Source organism: Silene latifolia, chromosome 4 (assembly GCF_048544455.1).
Source record: "Silene latifolia isolate original U9 population chromosome 4, ASM4854445v1, whole genome shotgun sequence".
Lineage (NCBI taxonomy): Eukaryota > Viridiplantae > Streptophyta > Magnoliopsida > Caryophyllales > Caryophyllaceae > Silene > Silene latifolia.
The window spans coordinates 27,220,663-27,232,818 of NC_133529.1; the positions used below are offsets into that span (position 1 = coordinate 27,220,663).

Genomic DNA, 12,156 nt, shown 5'->3' on the forward strand with positions numbered 1-12,156 from the left:
GTTTTCAAATAGTAAATGACAGTTATACGGAGTAACACACTAATCCTCCAATGCGTCGTCCTTATCTCTCGTCCTATCAAACCCGATGATCTCCAGTCCATCACCTTTAGTCGGCCCAGATATTCCCAATTCTGCCATATACTGACTGACTAGAAACGGAATGATCACTCCGGTTCAATCAAAATGTCAATAGTATCGTACAAGCACACGCCCGAAGAGATCCGTAAGGGCATGGTAAATGGCAAGGACCTTGATCCTCAAGACCTCAACTAATGCGAGGAAGTGCATATATATGGTAATTTAGTAATATGACCTTGTTGAGGGTGTGACTGACTTTAATATGACAAGTTGTCTGTAAGCTTTATTTTCAGTTGTCCTAGGAATCCAACTAACGCAACAAAACAAACCAAATGTTGCATCATTGTATTCGCCTTTAAGAATCGATGCCACATTCGAGTTGGTCCTAAACCATGATAAATTAGGGTGGTCATGGCTCTCAGAATAGGATAGTTCAAACGTATTGTATGGTATAAGGCTATAAGCATCTCATAACCTTTCCATTACACTCTAGACTTACTTAAAACCGTCATAAGCTTTTTAATATACATAGCCATTATCGCTTATCATTAAATGAACCACATAACATAAAAAGGGAATATTTTAAAATTAAGACAGTCTCAAACGAGATTTTGACTTCCATCACCAATTTAATGCATTAATTATGCATCCCAAGTAGACCTGGCAAAATGAACCCGACCCGAAAAGACTGACCCGAGACCCTAAATCAACCCAAACTGCCGCACCCGAAAGACACCCGAAGCCCGAATTGACCCGACCTGGCCTGAAAATAACCCGAGCTTTCATGGACCCGTAACAGACCCGACCCGGAATGACCCAATCTGAAACCACCCAACCCGAAAATGACCCGACAAAACATAACTTTAATTGACCCAAAAGACTTGAAATGCCATTTTTTCTCTTAATTATTGACCCGAAAATGACCCAGCCCGAACAACCCAGCCCGCTTGACCCGACAAACAAACCCGAAACAACCCGGAAACCCGAAAGGACCCGAACTAACCCGACAATGCGGCAAACCCGAGATGACCCGACCCGAATTAGCATGACCCAAACCCGTTGACCCGTTTTGCCAGGTCATTCCCAAGTCCCAACATGCGGACTTTAACTGCTTTTGAGCCGTTTATAAAAAAAATGAGGACTTGCAAGATTCGTATGTATGAGAATCCGCAGTAACAAACCAAAACTTGACTACTCAATCAAAGAATGAAAAAGAGAAGCACCATCCTCATGCATCTACAAAATTTAATGATTGGATTGTATACATGCAAACATCTCGCAAAAGACTGTACACAGTCAAAAAAGAGGGTTTCTTTAATCTACATGAACACAATTCCATAGAGGTATCAACCAAATGATAGCTTTCAATAATTACAAAACGGCGTACCTCTAAAGGGGAAGCCCCCCGGGTTAGACCAATACTGACGAGGAATGAAATAAAAATCACTTCACAATTTCCAGAACAATAAAAGCAGATGACGGCATAACACACAGCACCCCGCTACTCCTTTGGAGACGGAAATTACTACGTTAACAGCCCATCTAACCTCACCCTGCTTAATACTACAAAAATGAAAAATGGAGAGTTCTAATCGAGCTTCAGCATTCCATCCTCCTGATGCACTTTCTTCGGCTCTGCAGGGAAGTATTTGATGCCAACTAGGTCGCCAACCTCGCTTATAACCTAAAAAATTTAACCAAATTTTTTTTAGTTAAAATTACCTGTGAGTTTTGTATGAGAATGTCTCATATGAATGCTCAATCCAAATCATTATATCTTTCTCATCTAATTATATCTTGTAGTAGCATTAGCTTTTCGTTGTTTTGAATGTAGTGTTAGTTTTACTGGATGTAACAATGGCAATGGCTATAAAAGCCATATGTAGTTGCATCTTTTTTGCCGTTGTCAAAATCAAAAGGAGTTGATCTCACACGTAAAATAAAGTTTGAATCTTGTTTCCCTGAAAGGAGTGCCTATAAACTACCCCAGTGACTTGTTCATTCACTGGACTACCCTATATAAACTCCGGGCAGTTCCAAAAGTAGCAGTAACAAATGATACATCGTGTTCTAGAACCGAAAATGTGCACTAACCTCCAAAGCCTTGACCAGATCCTCTCGGGAGTGAGAAGCAGATATACATATGCGAGCCCTTGCCAATAATAGTGGTGTTGCTGGAAATCCAACTACAACAACAGCCACCTGCAAATTTCCAGGGGGAAAAGGTACAAAGAAATATTATTAGATCCAGCCAGAGCCAAACATGTCAGTGATTATCTGAAACAAAATTTCCAAGATATAAAAAGAGTTATTCACGATACTGATGCTTACATTTTTCCGAAGGCACTCCCTAGAGAAAGCAGGAATTTTGGAGGGATTGTAGAGCATAATGGGCATCACAGGGGAGTCATTATCACCAAGTACCTCAAAACCCATTTTCTTCAGCTCTGACCGAAAAAAATTACTGTTTTCACGAATTCTGGCAAGTTTTTGAGCACCTGATATACACATTTATGTCAATACTACAGAATTCAACGCAAAAACAACCAAAATCAAGTAGACAGTAGCAAAGGCGAAGATAGTAATCTCAGACCTCTACTGGACCCATCCTCTCCAAGAAGAACTTGAATTGCAGAAATGATTTGTTGTGCAGCAGGTGGTGATATTGATGTTCCATACAAATGAGCAGGACACGCGTATTTGAGGTATTGAATAAGCTCCTGCAAAAAATTAACTAAATGCTTAGCTGAAAATATTGATTTTACACACTTCCAGGTCTTGGAAAATATAAGATGCTACTCCCTCCGTCCCGGTCATTTGTTGTCCTATTCCATTTTTGGTGTCTCAGTCAATTGTTGTCCTTTCTATTTTAGGATTCCATTTGATGAGCAATTTAATCCTTCACAGTTGACACTCAATTTGGTCCACTTCTCATATTATAATTGGCCCCCTTCTCTTTCCTTGTCTTTGTGCCAAAACCAAAGGACAACAATTGACCTAGACGGAAGGAGTATTTGACAACCATACTAATAACTAAACTCTTGCTCAGAGGTACAAAATTCATAAAAATAAACCTTAGAGCCAGCAATATAACCACCACAGGATCCAAATGATTTTGTAAATGTTCCCATCATGATATCCACATCAGCTGTGTCGACTCCTAAGAGCTCACAAACACCCCTGCCTGTCTTTCCAACAGCTCCAATGCTATGTGCTTCATCCAGATAAACATATGCCTACAACATACAGATGAAATGTAACATCAAGAAAAGAACAAGAGGCACAGAGAACACCACCAGGTCTTGTAAGGTTGTTAATTTTGCTATTCTTATTCTAGGTTATAGTTGTCGATAGCAACTTTTACAATTCTCGATAGTTATTAAATTACAAAATTAATTTGCAATTCAGAAAGACATTTTTTCCCCATAATCACACAAAACACCCCCACGGAATGACCTTAATCAAACATAAAACAGTGAGTATTACAGAGTCTGTCTTAAAATGTGAATCTCACAGCGGTCAGTTGCCTTGTACAAAGCTTCAGACAGAACCACTTAGCAATTGCAAGGACGTGTAAGGAATTAACCACCTCATGCAAGGTTAATAGTTACCATACTGCCCAAACTTTTCACTACTGCTCAAAAATCCATGTCAAGCATTTGAAGTTTGGACATGGGTACAGATACATGTACTAGAGTCCGAGCAATACAAATCAAGTCATGATTCAGAAAAGTTAACTATCACGCTTCAGCTAACAAGAAAAATTTCATTGGAAGGTAGGTTAATGCTACCAGTCTACCACCCAATGTCAAGCCCATGAATAACAAAAGCTAGCTTTTGTAGAGTTCTTGACCTAAACCCCTTTTATGTAGGATGAATAGTCTTTTGCCTGCCGATGTTAAAGGACATATGAAAACGAGACTTCTTCATGCCAAGATTCACCACCGTCACATACATAACACGAACATGGTAAATAATATTTCCTGATAAATCTTCTGGTTTTCAAGGTGCAACTGTGCAAAGGCACCTTGGCAAAGCCACCAATACCATCAAGCCAATCCTTCACCAATAGTTTTCCTACTATATGTTTAAGGATTTATACTTGCTACAAACAGAGTCCCCAGATTACAGCCCCTTGTGCCTCCAAGCTCCATACTATGAGTATTTCATCATCCCATTCCTCCTTTCACCAACTAAAACCTCAATCAGCAGTATGTCATCTCCATAAATCCTCGCAGGTTAATCATAGCGCTATGGATTCTCCTGCTGCATTAGTAAACTAGGACCTGAATCCATCTAGTGCTTCAGTCAGTTTGGGATATTTGGATACACATTGCAAGGATACAAGTAAAGCCAATGGACATTCACACCCCTTACCGGCTTACCCTGCCCTAGACAGGAGACTAGCTAGAGATACAAGGGCAATGGCACGCTATGGTTTCAGTGATCAAGCTACAATTTGGACTTCGCCTTTGAAGACAGGGCAGGCATATGGTCCAATTGTTTAGGAGAGAATTTGGATAATCTACCTAAGTTCTAAACGGACAGACAGCAGCAAAGATAGCAACATGCAAATCTTAGTTTACACAATACATGGAGTGTAAACATTTATAGGCAGTATTTATCATGTATACATAAAATAATCGCTTTATAAAAAGAAAATGTCAAATCTTCTCAAACATTGTCACATTAATGTTCAATCTTGATAAGTAGCATAAAGTTCATGCCATTTTGAAAATCACAATCCCCAGTTCAGAAAACCAAACAATTAAACTTCAAAAAAGGAGAGAGTATATAATTAGTAAAGAACATTGTCTATAAGAATTACTACTAGTTAGGATAAAAACTGTCAAGACCTCATAAGTAGGAATGTTCATTGTAAGGTTATTTGCATACCTTGTATTTTTTGCATATTGCAACAATCTCAGGGAGATTGCATAGCTCGCCTTCCATACTGTATATTCCTTCCACAACAACAATTATTTTCTTCCAGGGTCGGTGTGTCCTAGCTTGACCTTCGGCAATTTGTTCCCTTAAAACTCTTTCAAGGTCAGATGGAACTGGAAAAAATCAGATAGCACTTCTCAGTTAAGAGAAAGCACGCCAGATAAAGAGGAAAAAGAAAATGACTAACTTTTACAAAAGGGTGAACTCATCTTATCATAGTAGTATACCAAACTTGCACAAGGCAAAGACGTGAACCTCAAGCACACGAGACACGTCATTTTAGAAGACAAACTTGTATTTTTTAAAATAAGAATTTTTGACACAATACCTCCTTTTTTAAATATTTTTAAACTTCAAAGAAGTTTAACATGAAAAAAAAGTAAAAGCTAGGGATAATGAGGCAAAGGGGAAAATGTAATAAATAAAAGAAATAGATGACAACAGTGTGAAAAATTCAATATAATGTGACTGACTAGATTTAACATATGAACAAGGCGTGCCACAGACCTTGAGTTGTTTACGCTAGCGCTTCACTAAGCCCTGTAACTAGATTTTAAAAACTAAGATAGGAACTCACTATTGTGTTGGAAGATGGAAATCGTAGCCCCGGATCCTCGAGCACCATTAACAATTGAACTGTGATTAAGAGAATCACTTATAATCAACCCACCCTGTTGATGAATATGAAAACATTAGTATTCATGACACTTGACATGGGTAGTGTAAACATTTGCAGTAATTTATAAGCATATAAACATACCTTCCCAATCAAGACAGGTATAATAGCAGAATTTGTAGCATAACCCATCCCAAAGACTAAAGCATCAGGCTTTCCCACAAATTTAGCGACACACTCCTCCAATTCAGAATGCAGTACAGTAGTGCCTGCAATAAATCAGCCTTAGCTAATATTATGGCACATGATCCACATACCTAGTGTCCACACAAAAAAAAATGAGAAAATTAAAAACATTATAAGCACCTCCATCTACACGTGGGCTACAAGTGCTTGCAGAAAATTTCTTCAACGATTCAATAGAACGGGGTGTGCAGTATTCATCGGCTGCAGCAAATCCGAGGTAATTATATGACCCCAAATTAAGACAATGCTTAACTTTGTCCATACGTCTGTAACAACCGAGTTTTAATTTATTAGTGATAAACAACACCCAAAGTTGGACTATTAAGCAATATAAATAAAAAGGTGTTCCTCCATGAAAAATACATACATTAAAGTCTTGTTACGATCGTTGGAAAAACGTTCCACCACATCAAACCAAGCATCAGGAGCACTCGAAATTGGCCTTCCGAAACAGTCCTACAGCCGGCAAGAGAATATCGGTCACATTGTAACACACTCAAACCTTAAGCTGTACAGTTTATCATAAATCCCAATTTCACACAGCCTTAATATCCCTTTCCTGGCTAAAGGAGCAATAGTATCCCAAACTAAACATCATTTCAATTTTTCAATAAAGGAGCACACTTCACAGTTCAATACTTTTACCTTCTTAAATATATAGGGAGTATCAATAGCAGATCCACAAAATTTTCTTTCCGGGCTCCCAAGGAAAATATAATATGTATTTCTACATGAAAATATAAATTTATTCTATTTTTAGAAGTGGACCAAAATACACCCAAAAAAAATGTTACCCCGAAAAGAGCCTGTGGATGCGCCACTGCCGAGTATCACAGATACAAATATTCACGTAAGGCCGTGTTATACAAGAATTGGTATATAAAACCACCATAAACTGACCAAAATATCCTCCAAAGTTAAGTTTCAGCAAATTACATAAGTTGCTTTATGAGTATAACCTTCCTTAAATTGTGATTTTACCTCATAAAACCGTTTTACACAAGACTGTGTATCATGAATAACCCAAAGCATCACATTCTAACATATGGCACATTCATTCTAAACCAAATCACACACCAAAAGAAAAAACATGCTTCTATGAATTAAAATTAAATGAAATACAGAAGTTAATCAAATACAAAATCATATTCTATAGATAGTAATGAATGAGTTGCTAAGGAATGCTAACCAACAAGGCAACAAAAGGATCGTCTCACACGGTAAACGGTTATATTCTATATTTGTTCAAATTTAATTACCTGGATACGAAGATAAAGTCGACGAGTATAGAAATCCTCGGAATCCAAACATATAGGCGCGTAACCCTAAATCATCAAAAAAATAATTAAAAAAGCGACAATTACGAAATCAACAACAAAAAAAAAAAAAAAAAAGTAGAATTCAAAAATTCAAAAATCAGAAAAATACCTGGAGATTATTAGATTTTCCCCAATCGATAATTTTGCGAAACAAATCACGTAATTGACCAAAAGCAAACAACAAAGTATAACTTAAATAAGTTGATAATGCGGTCAAATATGGAATCGTAATCATCTTCTCTTACAAAATAATTAATTAGGTAATTAAGAGATGAGATCTCAGATTAAAATTGAAAAATATAAGATTAAGAGATCTGAGAAGATGAAACAACTACCATGGATGATTAAGAAAATTAGGGGAAGAAGAAGAAGATGAGGGTAATGTAATTATTATGTAAATGTAATTCTACGGAGTATGTGATTAATTAATGATTGTAATTGTAATTATGTTTTTAGAGATGTGTAATTAGCTGGCTCTCCTAATTTTGGTAAATTGGTGTTTCAGCTATTTTAGTTTGGTTTGGATTTAGACTTTTGTTTTGTTTAGTCCGATTTGGATATATTACTTCTCTTTTTTAAATGGTTGTTTGATCAAAGTTAGGAGTTTCTCTTCACCAAAAGAACGTCAAGCCCTATTTTTTACCATATCAATGGTAACATGGTAAAAAATGGAATAAAGGAAGCTTTTTTCGAGCGATTTTAGAGAGTCCAACATTCACGAAATACTTTCGACCAATAATAATTAAAAAAAACTGTTAATTAGATATAATAGAATATTATTTACGTATTGAAGGAAAGATAAAAGTCTACCACCAACATAATTTGTGCAATCAAACTCTAACACTCAAATTTTAATCAATAATAATATTTGACATAGACTATGAGACTTATTGCAGAGTAACAATAAGGGAAGAATCATAGTTCAGTTAAGTGTTTACATGAGAATCAAATAGAACTCATTGATTATGTATAAAACCATGCGTTTAATTCTTTTAGTTCATTAAACTCTTTGATAGATAGTCCACTTTTGATATTTGTTTTATTTGTTTATTGATGTTGATATTGCTAATATGATACATACCTCTTTTTTTATTTCTATAGTTAACTTAATTATGTAATTTCTTGCTAATTTTCTTTTGCTTTATAAATGCTTTCAGGAGTAGATGTACGTGAGATTATTCATTTGCTGAAGTCATCAACAACAACAATAGCTTGGTTGTAAATTTTTAGATTACATCATACTATAAAGGTAACTTTTATTAAGATATTATGCAATAAAAGACAACATAATCAAATCTATAAATACTATTAAAAGGCTAGCATAAAAATGTCACGTAGACAATGCCACATGGGATGAAAAAAAGCCACGTATACAATAACAGTGTGACTTGGCAAACTAATATGACATGGATTATCAATTTATTCATATATTGCATTAATTTAATTCACTTATTTTCTTTAAAAATCCATCCATATTCCATTAGCTTTAAACTTAATTAACTCAAAAAAAAAAAAAACTACAATAAGAAAATACACATTAACTATAAGTTAATAATTTCAAGAAATTTCATATGGATTAGTATTATATCTATTCGAAATAAAAAAAAAATTGAATACATAAGAAATTAAGAACGAAGAAGAATAAATGAAGTTGAAAACAATATTTTTTGTATTGTCACATTTGTCACTAATTCACTACTTTTTTTTTTGAAAGGCACCAATTCACTATTGTTGTTATTATAACTTTGTTGTATATAGAAGATGTTTTATAGAACTAATTAATCAACAATTGAGCATTAAATATCATATAAAATATTTTCTTAGGAAAATATAAAATATATGGAAAAAAAATATTTATTTAATTTAAGTAATTTACAAACAAATTCAGTAAATACTTAAATGAAATTAAACACTAATAATAAAATTCTAAAAGGGAGTAATACCGTATATTTAGTTCATGAAATTATTTCACGTAAACGATAAGGTTTTGGAAAATATAAAATATATAGAAAAGAAAATATTTATTTAATTTAAATAATTTACAAAAAAATTCTGTAAATACATAAGTAAATTAAACACTAATAATAGAATTTTAAAAGGGTAGTAATACCATGTATTTTTTTCATGAAATTATATCACTTAAATGATAATTTAAATGAGACCTTCTCCATTCCACTTTTATTGTTTAATTATCCGTTAAAATTTATTCCAAATTAATTATTTTTTTCAAAATTTAGAATGATAAATGACTTAATTATTAGTATCTATACAATATAATAAGAAGACAAGTTGAGTAGTTTATTATTTGACGTCTGTCATGTCAAGCAATTTTAAGTGCCACATTTTATGTTATTTTTCTTTGCATTTAATTTTAATCCACGTGTAATTTTTCTGTTGGTTACTAATAATTCAATTATATTAATTACTTAATTATTTAACTAAAATTAAGTAAGTATCCAACTAAAAGTAATCTCTAAATATCATGTGTTACATTCTTATAAAATACAAACAAAATAAAAAAATACTAGTGGCAAACACAAAAAACAAATTAATAAAACTCTTTATTTTCCTCTCATAAATTTGGTATTAATCTACCTATTCATTTAACTTTTTTTTTTCTTTTTTTTAATAGATGGTCTTTTGGTTTTTCCTCACAATTATTATACTTTGTATTTATTTCACCATTTTTTTATCTCCCCCTTAGTTCACACAACATTCCTCTTCTCTCAAATAAATTATTGAAATTAATTACAAAAATTTCCTTATATAAATATTATAACAATTCTATTTTCCATTTTTATCCAAAAAATTGGTAGGTAAAGTATGCATATATAACCAATTGAATTATTTAACTTTTTAATTCTTATTATGTTTTGAATTAATTAATAGTTTGAATCTTATATAAATATTACAACAATCCTATTTTTCATTTTTATCCAAAAAGTTGCTAGGTAAAGTATGCATATATAAACAATTGAATTATTTAACTTTTTTATTCTTATTATGTTTTGAATTAATTAATAGTTAAAATTCTAAAAGGGAAGCAATACCGTGTATTTAGTTCATGAAATTATTTCACGTAAAGGATAAGGTTTTGGAAAATATAAAATATATGGAAAAGAAAATATTTATTTAATTTAAATAATTTACAAACAAATTCTGTAAATACATAAGTAAATTAAACACTAATAATAGAATTTTAGAAGGGTAGTAATACCATGTATTTAGTTCATGAAATTATATCACGTAAATTATAATTTAAATGAGACCTTCTCCATTCCACTTTTATTGTTTAATTATCCTTTAAAATTTATTCCAAATTAATTGTTTTTTCAAAATTTTGTATGATAAATGACTTAATTATTAGTATCTATACAACATAATAAAAAAACAAGATGAGTAGTTTATTATTTGACGCGTGTCATGTTAAGCAATTTTTAATGCCACATTTTATGTTATTTTTCTTTGCATTTAATTTTAATCCACGTGTAATTTTTCTATTGGTTACTAATAATTCAATTATATTAATTACTTAATTATCTAACTAAAAGTAGGTAATTATCTAACTAAAAGTAATCTCTAAATATCATGTGTTACATGCTTATAAAATACAAAAAATAAAAAAATATTAGTGCTAAACACAAAAAACAAATTAATACAAACTCTTTATTTTCCTCTCATAAATTTGGTATTAATCTACCTATTCATTTAACTTTTTTTTTTTCTTTAATTTAATAGATGGGCTTTTGGTTTTTCCTCACAATTATAATACTTTGTATTTATTTCACCATTTTTTATCTCCCTCTTAGTTCACACAACATTCTTCTTCTCTCAAATAAATTATTGAAATTAATTACAAAAATTTCCTTATAAAAATATTATAACAATCCTATTTTTCATTTTTATCCAAAAAGTTGGTAGGTAAAGTATGCACATATAACCAATTGAATTATTTAACTTTTTTATTCTTATTATGTTTTGAATTAATTAATAGTTTGAATCTTATATAAATATTACAACAATCCTATTTTTTATTTTTTATCCAAAAAGTTGCTAGGTAAAGTATGCATATATAAACAATTGAATTATTTAACCTTTTTATTCTTATTATGTTTTGAATTAATTAATAGTTTGAATCTTATATAAATATTACAACAATCCTATTTTTCATTTTTTATCCAAAAAGTTGCTAGGTAAAGTATGCATATATAAACAATTGAATTATTTAACTTTTTTATTCTTATTATGTTTTGAATTAATTAATAGTTAAAATTCTAAAAGGGAAGTAATACCGTATATTTAGTTCATGAAATTATTTCACGTAAAAGATAAGGTTTTGGAAAATATAAAATATATGGAAAAGAAAATATTTATTTAATTTAAATTTTTTACAAACAAATTCTGTAAATACACAAGTAAATTAAACACTAATAATAGAATTTTAAAAGGGTAGTAGTACCATGTATTTAGTTCATGAAATTATATCACGTAAATTATAATTTAAATGAGACCTTCTCCATTCCACTTTTATTGTTTAATTATCCTTTAAAATTTATTCCAAATTAATTGTTTTTTCAAAATTTAGTATGATAAATGACTTAATTATTAGTATCTATACAACATAATAAAAAAGCAAGATGAGTAGTTTATTATTTAACGTGTGTCATGTTAAGCAATTTTAAGTGCCACATTTTATGTTATTTTGCTTTGCATTTAATTTTAATCCACGTGTAATTTTTATATTGGTTACTAATAATTCAATTATATTAATTACTTAATTATCTAACTAAAAGTAAGTAATTATCTAACTAAAAGTAATCTCTAAATATCATGTGTTACATGCTTATAAAATACAAAAAATAAAAAAATATTAGTGTTAAACACAAAAAACAAATTAATACAAACTCTTTATTTTCCTCTCATAAATTTGGTATTAATCTACCTATTCAT

The 12,156-nt window shown here is 31.6% G+C and overlaps 1 protein-coding gene across 1 annotated transcript; it reads right to left on the reverse strand.

The window, feature by feature from the left end:
* Positions 1-1,371: 1,371 nt before the first annotated feature.
* On the reverse strand, positions 1,372-7,734 carry LOC141653331 (long chain base biosynthesis protein 2a). Its single transcript, XM_074461055.1, has 12 exons — positions 7,316-7,734; positions 7,147-7,212; positions 6,255-6,343; positions 6,008-6,153; positions 5,786-5,910; positions 5,603-5,696; positions 4,975-5,138; positions 3,153-3,314; positions 2,672-2,798; positions 2,410-2,576; positions 2,173-2,280; positions 1,372-1,762 (listed from the first exon to the last, which is right to left on the reverse strand). The coding sequence occupies exons 1-12, from the start codon at positions 7,439-7,441 to the stop codon at positions 1,667-1,669; spliced, it is 1,470 nt and encodes a 489-aa protein (XP_074317156.1). The 5' UTR covers positions 7,442-7,734; the 3' UTR covers positions 1,372-1,666.
* Between the last annotated feature and the right edge of the window lie 4,422 nt (positions 7,735-12,156).

Bases quoted from the DNA above. Each gene is read 5' to 3' on its own strand.
- LOC141653331 (XM_074461055.1), bottom strand. From the start codon at position 7,441: ATGATTACGATTCCATATTTGACCGCATTATCAACTTATTTAAGTTAT. The intron at 5,911-6,007 runs GTGCTTATAATG...GATTTATTGCAG, and splicing joins TAGCCCACGTGTAGATGGAG to GCACTACTGTACTGCATTCT. The intron at 3,315-4,974 runs GTATGCAAATAA...TGTATGTTGTAG, and splicing joins CAATATGCAAAAAATACAAG to GCATATGTTTATCTGGATGA.